At 34.9% G+C, this 19,358-nt stretch overlaps 1 protein-coding gene across 7 annotated transcripts in view; it reads right to left on the bottom strand.

The window, feature by feature from the left end:
* Positions 1-19,358, bottom strand: part of LOC149796714 (CD109 antigen-like) — a 58,928-nt gene that overhangs the window by 4,876 nt on the left and 34,694 nt on the right. For 5 of the 7 annotated variants that reach the window (XR_016421728.1, XM_089961345.1, XM_089961349.1 and 2 more), the window contains exons 20-32: positions 13,412-13,529; positions 12,853-12,966; positions 11,919-12,017; positions 11,077-11,205; positions 10,327-10,465; positions 9,671-9,847; positions 8,217-8,298; positions 7,321-7,477; positions 6,415-6,492; positions 5,907-6,081; positions 5,229-5,437; positions 4,481-4,639; positions 1,936-1,998 (exon numbers count right to left, since the gene is read on the bottom strand). Coding sequence is in view for 6 of the 7 variants with exons in the window: in XM_089961345.1 (XP_089817471.1) it covers positions 1,936-1,998; positions 4,481-4,639; positions 5,229-5,437; positions 5,907-6,081; positions 6,415-6,492; positions 7,321-7,477; positions 8,217-8,298; positions 9,671-9,847; positions 10,327-10,465; positions 11,077-11,205; positions 11,919-12,017; positions 12,853-12,966; positions 13,412-13,529 (1,699 nt within the window). In the remaining variant the exon portion in view is untranslated. Of the gene's footprint in view, positions 1-1,935; positions 1,999-4,480; positions 4,640-5,228; positions 5,438-5,906; positions 6,082-6,414; positions 6,493-7,320; positions 7,478-8,216; positions 8,299-9,670; positions 9,848-10,326; positions 10,466-11,076; positions 11,206-11,918; positions 12,018-12,852; positions 12,967-13,411; positions 13,530-16,620; positions 16,787-18,434; positions 18,598-19,358 lie in introns of all 7 variants that reach the window. The other 2 variants (XM_089961351.1, XM_089961350.1) reach the window with 2 other exon arrangements.

The following is a 19,358-nucleotide window of genomic DNA, read 5'->3' as shown; positions in this document are numbered from 1 at the left end:
ATCCCTATCAAAAGCAATAAGGAATCGCCCTTCCATTGCAGAATTCATAGCTAAACAATTAAGATCTACTCTGTAAACGAATCAGCTCTGATCCTGCCACTATTAAATAACACGAATTTCTACACTTATTACAGCCGTATAATCTGCAACCGATTAGTGCAATTGCCTCTTGTTTTTGGCTAGATGAATAATGTTCTATGTCTGTATCAGTTAAATGTACATGGGCATATTCAAACATTTCATTTTTTATTGGCTTAATCATTTTATAATGTTTGCCTTCTTATGAATGAAATAATATATCGTAGTGTGAAGGTCGAGTGTCGGATTTAACGTTTTGATGTGACAATTGTTCCAATTCTTACAATCATAGCTGAGATAAGAGGTTTTGAACATTAGATATAATGGAGCGGGTTCATTTAGACATTATTCAACATACAACTATACAATTTTCACTCCCATGTGTATGCTTTATAGTAAGCTTGCTATAATTCCTCTACAAATAAGAAGAAAAACGGTTTGCTATTGGGTAAATCTCATCAATGGTAAGCAAACGAAGATATCCTATCCTACATCGAATATATAAAATTGATGCAGGATCATAAAAATGACCTGGGCAGGAACATAATAATGACCTGGGCAGGATTATAATAATGACCAGGGCAGAATTATAACAATGACCTGGGAAGGATCATAATAATAACCTGGGCAGGATCATAATAATGACCAGGGTAGGATCATACTAATGGCATAGAAAAGAAAATAATAAAAATCTGGACATGATTATAATAATTGTCTGGATATGATTATAATAATGGTCAGTACAGGATTATAATTATGGTCTGGACAGGATTAAGGTAATAACCTGGACATGATTATAATAATGGTCTGGACAGGATTATAATAATTGACGAAGCATATGTAAAACGAAAGACATTATTAATAATATATAATCGGAAACTGGGATTAAATTTCACTTGTTTTACAAAATTATTCCGAATATATCCTTATTAAATGCAATCTTTATGCAAGAACCGCGTGATCATTGTGTGCATACATGGAAATCATCCATCACTATAAAGGAATTAAAATTGGTACATTATCTGTGAAAAGTCTTATCAGAATATAAGACAAATACAGTACAATTTCGAACATGTAATCACTATTTACCTATAGAAACATGAAGATGGAAAAATTCGCTTGGACATGAAAGATTGTGCGAACTTCGCATGCAAAACTATATGGGTGATACATGTCATCATCTGTTTGACTGATTTTACTACTTACCACAACCATCTGTGCTATACTAAAAGTACCAAAGTTTAAAGAATTATTGAGTTTTGAGAACGTTGTGAGAATTATGTCTAAAAGTATTGATATTATTTTACAAAAGTTTCGTTACTTTCTTTGTATCGTTACTAAATGTCTTCGCTGTTCTTTCCATTCTTTCGGGAAGAGACAAGTGCCATAGTTTGATTATTGTAAAGTAATGACATTACAACAAATTAATTTGTGTCCCGTTTATAGTAATAGTAACATGTATTTTTCCAGTTATGTCAACATCTTTAAGTTGGAACTTGTCTGTTTTCCGTTGAAATATTGACACTAATATTGCTGTCAGTCTGTGTAAACTTGCAATTGTTGTGAAAAACGTTATATCGTCCAGACCGATGCTCACGCATGGCAAATGAGATACCAATAGTTTGCCTTAGATGATGCGTATTGCAACCTGAGTGTAATAGTGCTCTTGTAATTGCCATTTCCATTAATTATGGCATATTTTGATATGGCGTTTTCTCCATTCTTTTCCAAGGAATATTTGTCCCGAGAAATGTAGGCCTTTGAGTTTGCCTACGGTCATAACAGATAGACAAGGAATGGGCCATAAAAGATTAAGTTTAAAAAGAAGAATATGTATTGTGTTTCATCTACACTGACCTCCACTAGTCCTAATCCTCGTCCTGACGCTGAAATCTTCACCTCTGTGATATTGTTTGGAATCTGAGAAAAGAGAAAGAAATTGTGTAGAATAGAGTAACCTCATACAATATGAGATATGGTATGTTATTCTCGGCTAGACCTTACAAAGATTAATAAATGATACAAATCTAAACCACTCCGGTGGCCTAAGTGATTAGAGCGTCCGCCTTGGATGCTCGAGCTCGCAGGTTCTGACCCTGTCCGAGTCATACCAAAGACTTTCAAACATGATTCTAACAGTTGTCTCGCTTGGCATTCAACATTAAGACATTAGTGTAAGATTGGTCGGCCTAGTGTCAGGATAATGTGACTGGGTTGGACATGATCATAAACGTATGTGGCATGATGCCCCAGTGCTAGACATACTTATAGACTGTCACGTTGCAGGCATCTTAGCGATCTCACTGCAAACGTTTCAAATCCCGGTTACAAATCCGAATCTCACAAACACACACACACACACACACACACACACACACACAAACACACACACACGCGCGCGCGCACGTATACGCATACGCACTGATACAAAACTAAGCATTCAAATATAGTCAAGATTATCACAAGGCTTACTCACAGTGCGAAATACAGTAATTGATACTGACATTGCTTTGTATATTTTTTAATTTACTTTGTTTATTGTTTTTATTTCATTTCATGCTGTTCTAATGTTACAGTATATGTTGGACTTGACCTTGTCAAAAAGTGAGTTCATTTTCTACCTGGACTGAGTTACTGATTTTTTAAGTAAATAAGTTTGTATCAGTATATACCTTGTACTTTGGAAATTCCACATGAATTGCCAGGTCTACCCGTTGTTTATTACACATTTTGTATTACAATTTTAGTAATAGACTGCTAATTATAGCTAACGTTTTATTTTACTTTTCATTTTGTACACATTAATAACTTTCTAGAAAATTATTTTCAATTAATGTTGTCTTCTTTAGAAAACTTTAATTGTGACCTGAGGTCAAGTTGAGGATTATATAATCTTATTACTGGAAAGCTTATTCGTCCGTGCTTTAAGATCTAGCAGAATTAAATTGTATTATTGGTGTGGTCAGTAGTTCATTTGAGCTAGAATGTATGTGTTTACATTGTTCAGCCCAAGCATATTTTCTCTATAAATACAACTGCTCATTAAAAACTATTATTCTTTGACAGAGACTGTCACTAGGATTTAGAGTCAATTCAAACCTAAAATTATATTACTGTTTTTTTCACAGAAGACAGTTGGTACAACAACACAATACGGGCCGCAACAGGCACATCGCCACCATCAGCGTTGGGCTTAATCTGGATTTCCACTAAAGTTTATACAGAATACTTAGTGATTAGGACTTGTGTCTGTAATGCTATGATTGTTTGGGGATTTAATTCTCATTATCGTAATTTCTTTTCGCATTTTCACTTTGCATTCTAGGGAAACAATATTTGTTGGATTTTACAAAGTTTGCTGCTTTTTACTCTTTTATGTTACTTATTTTAAGAGCATAGACTCGTAACAACATTCAACCTGTAAAGTATGCAATATTTAGTAGACTATTCGAATGTATATTGTTGCAAGAAGGATGTAGTTGATACAAATCATTTCCTTAGTCATTCCTAAATTTCGTTAGGATCCTTTGAAAAAGGATCATTAAAATTTAAATTAATACGACAAGAAAAGCAAACTAAAAGAGCAGATGTATCCCATGCCAGTAGTTGGTGAAATAATTAATACAAGTAGTAAGAATCATTGTTCACAATGTCATTTTCACTGTAAGATCAAACATTACCATGACGCATTCACAATTGCCAAACAGGATTTCAGATTGGCCTATACTGAATCTTGATATCCTAGCAACTATAGGCGACGCAAATAACATGCTTTGATTGAATCCATAATTAAAACTTAGACGAATTTTGATGCAAGATACGACGATAAACCCATACAACACAATGATGGTGAGTCTTCTATGCCATGTCAATTAAGTTGTTTAAACGGTCCTTTCCTATCGGCTACATGTAATCTTTGAGCGTTATAAATATGGTATAATTACTCTGAGATACATCAAAGATAATAAGAATTTGTGGTATGAATTCGTCATCACTGCTTGCTTTAAATTTTCAAAAAAAACGGAGTGCTCTTTTTGATGAAAATAATTAGAAATGCATTATTAGTCCTGGCAGAGCATGTAAAATGGAAATGCATCCTTTCGGCACAGTTTGGTTTATTTGCTTTTCCTGATACAGACCTTTCAATTGCAAAAATGAATGTATGTATGTATGTATGTATGCATGTATGTATGTATGTATGTATGTATGTATGTATGTATGTATGCATGATGTATGTCTGTGTGTGCGTTTCGTGCGTGCGTACGTACGTACGTGCGTGCGTGCGTGTATATGTGTGTGTGTATGCATGCATGCATGCATGCATGTATGTATGTATGCATGCATGTATGTATGTATGTAGTAGCAGAGCAGGAGTTGTAGCAGTAGCAGTAGCAGTAATTACATCAAAGGACTGTAGAACCAAAGCATTGACTGGGTTCACTGTTGCATTTTCGATGAATCCAGAACCTGGGGGGCCACTCAGCTGTATTGAGAGGTTGAAATCTTTGGAATACACTAAAGCTGCAATCTCTGCCAGGGCCTGCAGGGCTACCACGGTATCCTTTTGGAATAAATAGAGAAAATATGATTATCAGGTGTATATACAATTACAGACTATTGATAGCTTAGATAATAAAAAATATAATAAAAGTTCTTAAGTAACTAACAGTAATGGATGTGGGTACATATCGATTACTGTATGAAACAATGAACACAATTGTCGCACAGTTCATACTGTTAGGAAAGGATACATGAAGAAGACGACCCAAATACTCTCTGTGACTGCTTGCCTAGCAACCAACCTACCTACCTAGATATGTCTATCTGTCTTTACATAATTCAAAACGACATCGAAATGACTATTAATTGGCTTGTTCCTCCACCTAACTCCTTAAGCTGGACCTTACATCCATAGCCTTGCGTGTTTCTCCATGAAATAAATAAAACAGAAGTTACTGCATTTTCTATTCCTCAGCCTTGTTGAATGAGAAGATTTCTAATTTCACATTTAATTTTTAGATCCGCATAAATTAATGCTCTTCTAATGGATTCTTTGTTGAGTCAACGAGTATTTCAAGATGCTGTGTAAACATGTAAGCGCTAATTTAAATAATTATGAAGAATCAGTTTGATATTGAAAGGATCATAACCTGAGTTGAGGAGAACCCGCCATTCGGATTTCTCTGGCGCGTCAACCATTTTAGGACGAGAAGTCCATTGTCGACATCGTTTGCAAGAGTCAGTGACATCAGGGCGTATGCCGTAGTTTCAATATTAATGGCTTTTTCTTTCTTCATCGGATACTCTAGAACAAGTTCAGTTGTTGAATCCTCTTTCTTCACCCAGTACATCTGACCATCTGTATTTGAAAATAAAACATAAAATTACAATAAGAATGATGCAGCCGCTAAAATAGGAATATGAAAATACCAACACCAACTATATCTTTAATGATTAATTTCATTTAGGCCGTTCAGTACAAAGGAGTTGGGGAATTAATTCAAAATGTAATGTTGGTAACTTTGTAAAGACAGGCATTTATCATTTCACGTGCAACGTTGTATTCTTGAAATACAGGTATCTGGCCACTAGAATATCATAAACAAATCAAAATATGTTTTAAACATTAAGCCATCATGGTTTGATATCACAACCGTAAAAGGAAAAGTGTTTTGCTTTTTCTTTTTCCTACTTGGACAGATAATACATGTATTTTGAAAGTAAACCGTGTATCGTTTGCATCAAGAAACGCGATGAGAATTACATGTTTAACTGTACATGCAAGTCTCTATTTTGTACATTTAATGTTCATAATGCATGGACTTTACCTTCTTTCTTAGCCAGTGCTTTTAATTTAGCCAATACGACCGGTGCCTGAGGACTGTTTGCCAACATCAACACGTAACTAGCGATGGCAAGTTCATATACATCTGTCATGTCGTTTATATCTTGTTCCAAAAGGGAAACAGACGATTTAATTGCCATTCGTATCTTGTCCTCCATCTGAAAATCAAAACCAAATGAAATATTTAGTAAGTTTTGAATTTATAAAAGACAATAATATCACAAAAGGTTTATTTGTAACGTGTAACTTCATGGAAAGCACTAATAAAGAATTATTGCAATGAAGAAGAGATAAAGTTAAAATGAAATGGAATGTTCCTGTCAAAAATAAATATTGGATAAAATTAGTTTCATGTGATTGCAATAGAAACTTCCCAGATACCTCGGCCAAAAATAACCGAGCTGAGTGAGTCACCTGCATGGTACTGACATAAAGTTTTTCAACCTACATGCTCGGTCATTTAATAATATGAGCAATATACATATACTTACACCAGGTACCTTCGATGTCTCCAGAAGCGCAGCAAGAACGAACGAGGTTAACGACCTTGCTCCTGCAGTTGATCCTCCCTAAGAAAATAGAAGAATATTATCTACCCTGCAATTAGATACATTTATATAACGATGACGACACAATTTTCAAAACTTTTTCATATTCATTAACAGATTAAATAAATGTTTGAAATGGAATTCCTGTGTATTCTGTACAAAACGAGTATAAGATTGACGTGCGCAAAAAATGAAAATCCTAGTCCTGTCTGGCAAATACCCGGATTCCTGAATCATATCAAGGTTTAGCAACAGATCTGCTGTACGTGTCTGCCAATTTTTGAGAATTTCGTATGCACCTCTTGACAACATGCTTCTTTGGTTTTATATGGCTTCGCTTAATAAGTTAACAAGTTCAAATTAATATTGGTAATACAAATATTTTAATTATAACATAATGGAAAAACAAGCATACGTTCAGTTTCCTGTTTATTGTAAATAAACAATTGTAGTTAGAATATATGTCTCTGGAAGTGTTTTTATTGCTGTGGCTAAGTTGTCAAGACGTTCATAAAATGACTGGAATGGTTAGGGCTCTATATTCACCATCCGATACATTACTAATTGGCTACTGTGGTTTGTAGTTACGCAAGGCGCTTTACTCCGTTTAACACGGCTAGATATAGCCTTTAAGGTGTTGCTGTACAATTAAACACACACACGCACAATAAGACACATCAAAACAACGAACTCCTAAACACACACACACACACACACACATGATCCTGTATTGGTAAGTTTTTTAAAACGTTGCGGTCCCTACGTTAAAGTAGAGCTTCTCGTGTATGCAGATTATAGTATAGCATATTACATAATACATTGGAGTATTTAATATGCTACATTTAGTACCTGCATTTCTTTATGAAGGACCTGTCCAGGTTCATTAAATGTCCCGTTTTTGTTCTGTTGTTTCAGTAACCAGTCAACTGCCTTATTGATGACATCATTGTCAACGTATATGTACGGTCTGGCTTGAACGAAGGACTTCAGTACAAAAGCTGTCAGCCTGATAGAATGGATATCATTATTATTTATATCTGTATGACTTCGCTAAGTAGAAAACAAAACAGCCATTTATACGAGTATCAGAAGACATTAATGGTAATTTCATTGACGCAAACTGAGTTTACCGGCACGGCGTGAGTGTAACCAGTAAAGTTCATGATACAAGGGTAACATAACATGAAGTTCTCGTACACATGAGTGTTATCCCCATTTATAACAGAATATTTTTTTTAAATATGTCTGATTATATATAATATTTCAAATTTCGTGCCTTGCAACGTCTTCAAAACTGTCGAAAGTAATCGTGGATTTTACAGCCGTAAATTGAATTTCTACTAGTTATTCCATACTATGGTGTCTCAGATTCCGGTTTGTAAATACTTAGGTACACTGGACACCTTATAAATTACTCACCTTCTAGAATCCAACTATTTAGCTACATGGTGATAACAATCTAAATATATTACGTAATACTAGTTTACAAATCACTAGTATGCTTTAACGTATATCATGTGACACAATTTATGACATAAGTAGAAGATGAAACAATTTTGCAGACAAGCTCAAACCGCGTTTAAAACAAGCCGGTTCTAGTTTATATATCCAACAAACATAAACTTTGATACGTCAATGATTATTTCATATTATTAACAACCAATAACGAATGATATATGTTACCACGAGGATTATGTAATTATAATCATTTGCTTCCACATATGGACAGTGTGGGGAATACATACCATGTACTTCCTGAGGGATCACTGTTACCAAAAGCACTGAACGAGCCGTCTGTATGCTGATAGGTCAGTTCACGCTGGTAGCCTGAAACGTAGACGTATACCATTAGTCAAAGGAATATGGAATGCTAGAAATTATTGAGAAGAAACACTTGGTTCCGATTTCTTTTGACTCGTAGAATCGAATCCCACAACGGCAGAATTTATTAAATCATAGTATGTAAATTTTCCTTTTCAAAACACTAATTTGCAGCAACGACGCAAGTCACCGACCTTTTGTCGATTATGAATAACTGAAAGTCCATTCCGACTCTTACTCTTTCTATGTGGTGAGATCCTTATCTTGGACTGATTGAACCGTTACAAACATAACCAAACAACAAAGTTTAAGTCTTTACGTTTTGAATATGTGGTGTCGAATAATATTAAACCCTCAACAAAGTACTGAATATGCTTGTAAATGGACCGCTAGGCATTACCATGAAGTGTCTTATTTTCCTATATTTATATATCTACTGAAAATGGGACTCCCTGATGTACATCTATCTATGGTAAGCACAATTAACAAGAGACAAATGGAAGGGCGTATACACGGAAAGAATCACTACATTAATATGGCTATTTGTTTAGACGATCGAGTCATATAAATAATTAAAATACGTCCAGCATCAATCTGATTCATTGAGATACTATTATTATCTCTTCGCCAACAAGCTGTAATGGGGTGACTACACCTTCTTTTTAGTTGAACTGCCCTCCACACATAACCTAACCATACTAGACCTTCGTTAAACTTCTCCGATACACCTTCATTACTTCATCGCACCGTTGAAAATGTTTCCACGCACAGCAAAATATCTTTTGAAATAATGTGAACTTAAAAAAAAGAATTGTGTTTAACTCTTTTCCTGTGTCAGAAAACACGCATATAAGTTTCATAAATGTTGCATGTAGATTGGCCACCATGGCCAATGTTACAAGACTGAACTGCCCTTATTCTTAACACTAAATCTTAAAATATTTCTTGGTAGAACTCCATTTATTTAAAAAAAATATACTGTATCAATGTGTCTAATTAGGTAATAAACTTGCAGAATGATTTTTTTCTTGTCTACTATAACATGTGTACATAAACAAGTGAGTTGATGATTACGGTATTGACCACCGCAACATGCGTAAGTGAAGAATTGAAACAGTCACATATTATGGACAGGAAAATGCGTCGTTGAGTGTCATAGTAGTCTTGCACATAACCGACAACTATTTATTCGCTCATTTTAAACAATTACTCTTTAGATGGAACATATCTCTTATAAATATAAATGAAATAGGACGCAACGAAATTCACGTCTCTCTATATTATTTGATCGTCAAAGTTCAAGTGATTGCAGAAGTACAGAAATAGTATGTTAAGACGCGCATGTTTGACATTAAAAATACATATGTATCACACTTACCTTTAATCATGTAATCCTTCGACTTTTCTTTGATATCTGGAGACAGATTATTGGTAACTTCTAAGTACTTGGTAACAAATATGTTTGGTGCAAAGTTCAACATGTTCTGTTCACCACATCCGTAGGGCATCTTAATCAAACTGTCCAGGCCATTTATGCTGGGTCCCATCAGATCTCCTGTAATATAAATTGTGCTTCTTAAGTACATTCTGTTTCCACTCTCTGATCTATGCAGTGTACATTGCTGCGGAAGTAAAAGCAATGCCCATAAATGAAATAGGATGCAACAAAATTCATATCCGTCTATATTATTTGATAGTCAAAGTTCAAGTGATGGCAGAAGTTCAGAAAGAGTACATCGCATAATGTGCATACTAAGATGAACATGATCTCCAAATCATCCTAATCCCTGGAGACAGCATGTGTATAACTTTTACAATCACTGTAACAGTTAAACTAGTAAATTGGCCTCGCTTGAATGCATACAACCTCAGATTTTACGATGGTATGTTGATATCTGAACATTATAAAACTATTTTGAATTTTTTCGGTCGACGTCTGTCAAAGTGACATTCATATATCAATGCTTAAGATTTAATATTAAGTGAAAAATATATGTACGTTACTAAACCTAAAAATTATTGACGACAACCTACCAATAATCCGTGCTTGTATTCTTTTTGAGCCTGGTACTGTTATGTTAGGGAAGGAAATAGCAACAGTAGACATGAAATTGCCACCATTCTTCAGATCAACTAAAACTGGTGTGTTGTTTTCAACCGATATTCCCTCAGGCTGATAAGATTTAAAAATAAGCAACAATTAGAGCAAAAGAATATGCAATCAAACCGTATAAATACTTGTCCAAATTATCTTCTAGGAAATGGTGTTAGCATGTGATATCTCCTCGATACATAGGTTAGATTTCTGGATAAATTCATAACTCGTTGAACACAGATGCAAAGAAATAAAGTTGTTTAACTTTTTGTCTCAAAACGGTGTTGAATATGTCAGAAGAACTTATTCAGGTGAATTAATTTTCTGTCAGGAAAATAATATGTGAGTATCAAATGAAAAGCCCACTTATACTTTAAGACGTTTCATAATGCTTAATTTTAACGCAGAAAAGGTTTTGAATTTAAACTTTCATTGTCATTCTATGTGTACTTTAGGGTTCTAATTAAACATTTCTTTTCTAAATTTGCTTACTCGTTTTCTAACTGGTCAGTTAATTTTTCATTGTCTTGTTTATATTATAATCACGGAAGGTTTTTTTGTGTCAATTTGTAAAATGGCACTAGTTTAGTAGCAAAAAGACCTGCTTAAGCTGCAAAAAATAAATTGGAGCGGTGATTTTCTTTCTCAAGCTGAATGACTGAGTAAATGCCTGTGTGATTCAAATTTACCTCCACTAAAAGCTGTCTCCTCACAGCGTCAGCTGCATATAGAGATCTGGCGCTTACTTCGATATCAATGCTACCAAGTTTCTGGGGAACAATCGGGAAATACACTGGAACAGCCTCCCCTGCTTTGATCTAAACGGAAAATGTTCATTTTATAAATGACCAGTTTTCGATGCAGTGACGATGTATCTACATGTCTAAGCCATTGGAAGATTTTCCATTACTTTAACAGAATTATTTGCGTATGACATTTCGCATGTTAGTTCATGTCGATGTGTTATCAACCCACTTTAGGAACGGGGATATTGCGATACATTCAATCGGTCTGTCCGCCTGTCTGAATTTCTGTCCATCTGCCTGTCCCTTACAATTGCTACCAACCATACAAAGTTGGAAGTAATTGACAACACCTGCAACACTAATATCAAAAGGAAACAAAAGACCCAAGAGAACATATTAATAAGGCATTTAAAGTAATTTCTAATGTTTTCATATAAAAGCAGTCAAGTGTGAAGATTTATAAAGAAAGAAAAAGAAAGGAGTAGAATAGTTTGCAATTAAGATATCTCGGTGAAATAGATGAATAAAAAAATTCACATAAGAATTAATATTCGCACATAGCTTTGTCTAGTTTATATTGAAATGTTTGACCTGTACATTTAGGATTATACATTTAAAATGCAATATATATCGTAAAGTGGCACAGTGAATGGTAAGAAATGAAAGACAATCGTGTTTGATTAGACTTTTGCGCATGAATATTTTCTTAACTCTTTACTACTGTCGGTAATTATCTCAAATGTAGACATAATAGTAAACTGAACAAAGTAGTTTGAAATACTTACATAAACATATCTGGATACTTTATATGAATATTCCCCACGACCCCACGGAAATATCATCACGTTCTTGTAGTCGTCTGATGCTGGTAGAGTAACTAAAGCCTGGTAGAGAAAATGAACATGCACTATATAAGAGCTCAGTTTGGTCACTTACGTCATCAACTTTATATCTGTTATACTGCTCACAATTAAAGTAACACTTCACTAATCTTTCTTAATAGTATATATTATATGATACAGCATAGAGTTCTAGTTATCAGTATCACAACAATCATCTGATACAGCCTAAAGTATTAGTTACGAGTATCATATAAACCTTCTAATGCAGACTAAAATGGCAATGAGTATCGTATTTAATTGCGTGGATATAACAAGGCACAGATTCAAGTGGATTAGCATTTTAATATCCTTTGTACCTTCCAAGCAAGTTTTTAATCTGACGCATACGAGTTTCACAGTTGAAAGGGTGTCATTTTCTAGTAGATAAACAAATTTTCTCAAAATGACATTTTCTCAAGGCGCCTTGGTAACTGAGATGGTAGACCAATATTACAATGTCAAGGGTTGCGGGTTCGATACCCGTCCAGATAGCCAAAGTCGCCTGACTGAATGTCCTTGAGAAAGTACTTGAATCCAATCTCTTCAGATAATAAAAGTGTCATTTAAACCAAATATCTGCATATGCATTAAAATCATTTCTAGAATTATGACCTTTAACTCCAGTCATATTTGGTACTGTACTGATAGTTAGACTCTTTGATATTACCAATTACGTAACGTCCTCGCGTTACGTAATTACATATGTACCTGTATATGAGGTAAATACTTAAGCAGGGTATGTATGCATGTATGCATGTATGCATGCATGTATGTGTTTTTATTGCAATTTGAAAACACGTGGTATACTATCAAATGTAAAAGTAAACGTATAACATACGTATACATCCATGCTGAGATAACTGAAAATATTTGCTTGCAAAACGATCTTTTCTCCTCTGACGACGGAATATGGTAGTTGCAAGCTGACGAAGAAGGGTATAAATGTCTCCAACTGTAATAATAATAATAATAATAACAACAACAACAACAACAAAAAGAAGAAGAAGAGAAGAAGAAGAAGAAGAAGAGGTTGAACTGTGAAGATGACGAATGGCAAAATTTATGTTTTTGAATTACAGGATATATCAAGCATTTAAATGGTTATATTACATTCAAACATCATGTTGGAGGTTGCTTCATAGAAGAAGAAAAAGCTATTAAAAACATAAATTGGATTCTTCATTTCCACTTAGAGTATAAATCTGTTAAATAAAGTTATAGTTCCTGCTTGAATGATTTCGATAAATCAAGAGTAAATAGTTTCAATAAAATTAATAACGGAGGAAAAGGATTGTGGTCATAGACGTGAACATTCCACCTTTATAGCTTCCATTAAGCATGTGTTCTTGGAAACGCGAAGCACAGTTTAGGATAATTAGAAAGTATGATTAACATACCGATGCTGTCTCTTCCGCTACTCCAAATCCAGATTCTGGATGGACGGCAAAAGCACTTGCCACCCATGAGGTTATCGTGTCTGGAACTGTGGCTGGAATGACTGCTCTACCATCAGGACTAAACAATATACGGTTTCACACATAATTATGAATTAATCTTTGAAAGTATATACATATAAACTTGAGATAAAAATGCGTCTAAATTGTACCTGCATTTACACATGGCCATTCTAACGATGAATGGTAACAATTTCGTTTGAGTTACAAGTCCATAAAGCAGAATGTGTATACATCACTGTTAAATAATATCAAGGTGCAAAAGGTTTTGTATCAGTATTTTTTAAAACATCATGTGACGTGCCAGCTTTTTCAATACTAATGATTGCTATCACTGATTTACATAGTTCCAGATTGTATGTAACAAAAGAGATATGATAAAAGACGCCATTATTTACACCGAATGTAAATTCGAATATAACCCCCCAATTGTATTTAAATGAATAAAAACATTTATCCTGACACACATCAGTACTATTATATGAGCGTTCATTATCTAATTTATATTGGATATGAAAAGAATAGGCTAAATGCATGCTCTGTCAATCAATAACATATATTATAATACGCAGATAGATGGATAGATTTGCTGTTTCTAATATTCATAAAATGTACTTGGGCGAAAATTGTATTATAATGCTTTCTTCGACAGGATAATAGTCAATTATCAAATGTTGAAAAATTGAAGAGATACTCGCCCATGCTGAACGACTGATTGGAATACATAATTCGACATAAGGAATCATGCCTACATTTACAAATCTGTCACCGCTTTGCTTGTGTTTGCACCTGATATAATTTTCTACCAGCAGTACATCAAACTGCTACCCTTCTTCATGCATGCATGTTTCCAATCGGATATGCGTGTACAAAAAGGAAAGCTTAATTCGATCAGTGTTTGTCTAATAGAAGCACTGTTTTGTACATTACCAAAATTTTGCCGAAGGACGTACTTATCAGTACATATTTTCTTCGATTGACACATTCATGCGACATACAATCAGCATTGCAAAGTTTGCGCATTGCCATTTGTTAGCCAAGAGAATAGCATCCAGCATTTAATTTATTGTATCAGTACTTTGAACATCATACAGTTCAGAGTAAAAATAGATTACCGGCATGGGTAGTTCAACCTGAGCCATGTCGCTGGGAACTCCTTCCTTGTCCCGGGAGGTTTAAGTGTTTCAGTAAAAGCTGGCAGTGCGCATGTATAGCGTTTATGGCAAGTCACAGGTACAACGTATATGAAATGCGGATGTACAACTTTTACCCAATTTTAAGATATGTGTTTCCCTGTCTAGTAGCAGGTTTTGTAATTGAATTGTATTAAATAGTTTCCAAAAATAAGTAGGACAATTTCAGGTGAAGTTATTTTGTATTTGTAGGTTTGTACACTGGAATTATGATTGATATCGTAAAGATATTGGACGACAAAAGGGATACCAATCAGTCGATACAAGATAGTTGTCATAACTATGTCATCTATGATTAATAAAGCCATTTAATTTAAACCTGAGAGGAAAACCTTATTATTGCTAATTCGTTAAGAATCACGAATTATTTCGGGCCTAAAACTGAATGAATAACGTGACTAGCTCGAACATTAGTTATATTTCACCCATTGCAACGATTTTAAAATGACAACTACGTTTTGATTAATGGAAATATGTATATATTACTGTGTGAGTATGAGGACATAAAAGTGAAAATATGGCTATTGATTTGATATTTAATGGGTTTTAAATATGTTTCTAAGGCCTGAGAAGACAGCAGCTCTTGTAGTAAATCCCAGTAATCGAGACATTGAAGCTAGACATAAATAATGGGGATATATTCAAGAAGCTGTATTAATTTATATCTGACGTTGTTGTTTAAAGTAATTTTTCCTCGACAGTTTACAAAGTTTAATATTGGAATCGGTTCCATTTTGCAAAATGATTAAAATGTGCTCTAACAGTGTTTGTGGCAATCTTGTTTTCCTACACTAGCTATGAAATAAGGTGCTATATGACATATTGGATGAGTGTATTGGAAACTAACCAAACCCGTACTTAATAAATAAAGCAATAGAGGAAAATATCAACCGAACAGTTCTGTGTAAAGCACTAAATATGTTTTCGATGAGATTTTGCACAACAAAAAATAGCAAAAAAGTTAATTTTGTTTTTCATTTTTTCCATTTATCCACCTATCTGATTCGACTTCAGACAAGTTTCAAAGAAAACTGATTTGTAAGGAACTATTAGGCCATTATTTTTGCAAGTAAAAGGTAAGTATACATGAATGATACGATACAAGTGATAGATGTATATGAACTCGAAAGATGAATTGACAGAAATAACATAGGGGCATCATACATACGTCGATACAACATACGACTCACAGCCGATATGTGGCGAGTTCAACTATAAGTGACGAAGGATGTTTCGAAGATAATTGAACAAGGTACCTTGCCTCGCATTAGACAAACTGGTCCGTTCTTTGTGGTTAAAATAGCCGATGACAGCTAATCATACATGTTGTAAATGTAAAGCAACGTTAAAGAATTATTGTTATTGTCAGCAGTAGTAGTAATAGTAGCAGTAGTTGTAGTAGTTTTGGTGTCGCAGCAAACCATTGGCAAGCTGCACTTAAGAATAGGATAAATAATAAGGTAAACAAGGCGCGAATCAAACCATAAAATATAAACATTCACTGGAATTCAGGGACGTTCTTGTTTCTGGAAAGAGTTTTCAAACGTTATTGATTGGTTTTAGATCCTGTGCTGGTGCTATACGATCGCAAGCTAAATCGAATATGGCAGCCCATGATAACACCAGACCATGACCAGCACCGTTCTTGTCGCTAACATCAGTTATGACATCCTCAGATTTAAGGTTGGAGTCGTTCATTACCAATTGTTTCTTTTTAAATTAAGTACTGAAAAAATAGAATCATCATTAAACGTGGGTATGTGTTAAGCAATTAAGTGTATTATGTCTCTTGAAATAAAATAAATTGGCATGGATTCCTATCAATGTTTACCAAATATTCCTTATTTTTCCATGACTGTCTATCGACGAGTGGAGAGAGTTTTTTTCCATCTCGCATGTTTTAGTCTAATAGTGTAATAATGACATCCTATTTTGTGTTTAGTTTATGAGAACTCTTACTTAACGGTAATACTTTGCCAGAGCCATGTTTCAGGAAACAATGTTCGGACTCTTTCCACGGGTTTTAGATCTCTGACTGTCGGAGGAGGGGCTACCACATGCTCCGATAGGACATCTTCCACTTTACCCCTTCTTAACATTAGCGAGAATTCAGGTTGTATGAGATCTGGCGAAGCAAAATACAAAATTCCATGTTATACTGCACAATTAGCACTCTCATAACCGTTTTGTTTTATATCCTTTTCTTATCGGCAAATACAACGTCCTATATCCTTTTTGTCAAACATGGACAGGCTCGTAAATAAACATCTTTTGGACACAAAATACAAGATATATCCTACCTAGAAGATAATAACACTTCGGGGCATGGAATGCCTAAGGTCAAAAAGATATGCCTTTCACATATGGTTATTTCCTTCTCTCTGAGAATCGATTTCAATAGGGTGCATTTATACATTTAGAGTGTGTTAGAACACAAACAATTCTGGCTGTTTGGCCAATCATTCTTCTCAAGTTAAATTATATCACGACGTTTGTGTAATTGTCGTTCAGCTTTCAGTGCGGATTCAGTCGAAAATACGTGGTAATTCGACACCAGGACAACCTTTATTTGGGAGTATCGTCTATTCATGTTTAAAGTAAGCAATCTTAGTAAAGACGTATTTTTGTCTAATTCAGTCAGGGATTACTGCTTCAATCGATCATAAAAAGGCAATAATATCATAAGCACACGAAAAGAATGTTTTTCAAATGCTGGTATTTTACTAAATGTGATTTAACATCTAGACTGTGGTGAGCCATGACGGCCTATGCTAATAAATGTAATATCCCTCTCGTCGTTGGATGAAGTAGTGAGGTTTATATCACAGAGATGTGAACATGCAAATTTTTCAATGATGCATTATAACATGTAACTATTTTGCAGTACCCAGATTCGTGCGCCTTGCGGTCACTATCCTGATCCATTGGCCTTGCGGTCACTATCCTGATTCATTCGCCTTGCGATCACTACCCGGATTCATGGCCATTGCGTTCACTTCAAACACACAACCGTGCAAACGTTGCGTTAAGTGGTGCTATTTCGTGTGGAATTAAAGAACCCGATTCAAGAAAATGTTTCAGTTTGCAAAATGCATTAGTGTATTTTTAAAGAATGATAAAGGAGAGTCTCACTTATATATTTAACGACCCTAAAGAGAAATGCCTCGCGTCTTTACTATTTAAATTCCTAAGGCTTGCCTCCAACATTCAGAAAAGTTAATAGGACAAACATTGTATTGCCATTTGGAAATCTTGCTGAAAGACGCTGGTTTTTTTTTCGCAAAGTTAGGTAGTCAGTCATGACAGCATATGGGATGATCAAGAAAGCTAATTTTTATAGCAGAGCTACATCTTCCATAATTAAGCACAAGCACACGGAAGACCATCAAGTCATTTATAGAATATTATCGATCCCAGTAATGTTCTGCGAACTATAAATTAGGTACATGTTAAATATGCGGGAGAAAACAGGTTATCTAAAAGATACAATCGTTGTTCTAATTTATCCATCCATCCATCTATCTGAATAAACGTACAACAGCCCAAGATGTCAATTGCACGACGCTACTAAACCATCGAATTTAGGATGCAAATGCCTCAAAATAACAAAATGATTTTAAAAAATCGTCTGAGATAAATTAACACAAAAATGAATCAAAAGAGAGTTGTTCGTAGTTGTGCCGATAGGAAAAAGTTTCCATATAAAAAGAAAAGACATAAATATGAAAATGGGCTGTTGATCTTCAAAATATGGACAAGCTACAATTACATACTTAACTGTGGCAGTCTGCCAAAGCCATGTTTCAGGAAATAGTTTTCTAACTTTATTAACAGGTTTCAAATCCTGCACCAGTGGCACCTGGTCTGGGGCCGAATCGAGCATGGCAACATCTCCTCTCATAGCAAACATCGGAAGTGGCATCATTGGGTCGAAGGCTGGAGTCATATAAATGTGATGAATGATTCATGCTTTGTTCTTGTGGATATAACAATGTCAACACCTTTCAATTAATTGGAACGAATAAATGAGAACCAATGAAAATATTAAAAAGATATAACTGTAGTTCCATTTATTCAAGCCTGTTTTTCGCAACTGACCGTCCTAATTAAGTACTCCTCGTCATCGAGCATGAATCGTTATTTTTCTGCTCCACGTGTTATTGCCTAGTAACATAATCCTATCCATCTACCTAGCGTTGTGCTGATTGATTTAATGACGATCCTTACTTAACAATGGTATTGCACCAGACCCATGTTTCTGGAAACAATTTTCGTACTCTTGCAACAGGTTTCAGATCTTGCATTGCTGAAAGAGGGTCAGGGGCAGCAGCAAACGACACATTATTTCCTACTTCTAGAAGATTCCTTTCATTGGAGAACATTCTCATTACCTTTCGTCCTATAAAAGCTGGAGAGATACAAGATATCCAGTGTAACATGATTTTCCTTTTAATATATCCCTTGTTCCCACATAGTTAAAGTCAAAACTAACTTTCAGCTTTTACCTTGCCATCGCTTTATGAGGATGTAGAGATACGCCATGGCGGCTATTAATACACCTCGACGCAACATAGACCTTTAGCACCATGTTGCAAAGTCCAATATTCTGGCTGATATCCTTAAGTGCAAAATACCACAGTACAATGTCTGATCCCTGTAGGTCGCAAGTTTGTAAAAGACGTATTGTCAAGTAATCT

Source organism: Sinohyriopsis cumingii, chromosome 6, assembly GCF_028554795.1.
Source record: "Sinohyriopsis cumingii isolate HCF-2022 chromosome 6, ASM2855479v2, whole genome shotgun sequence".
Classification (NCBI taxonomy): domain Eukaryota; kingdom Metazoa; phylum Mollusca; class Bivalvia; order Unionida; family Unionidae; genus Sinohyriopsis; species Sinohyriopsis cumingii.
Note: the sequence above shows the minus strand (reverse complement) of the source record. Positions and strands in the feature narration are given on the sequence as shown.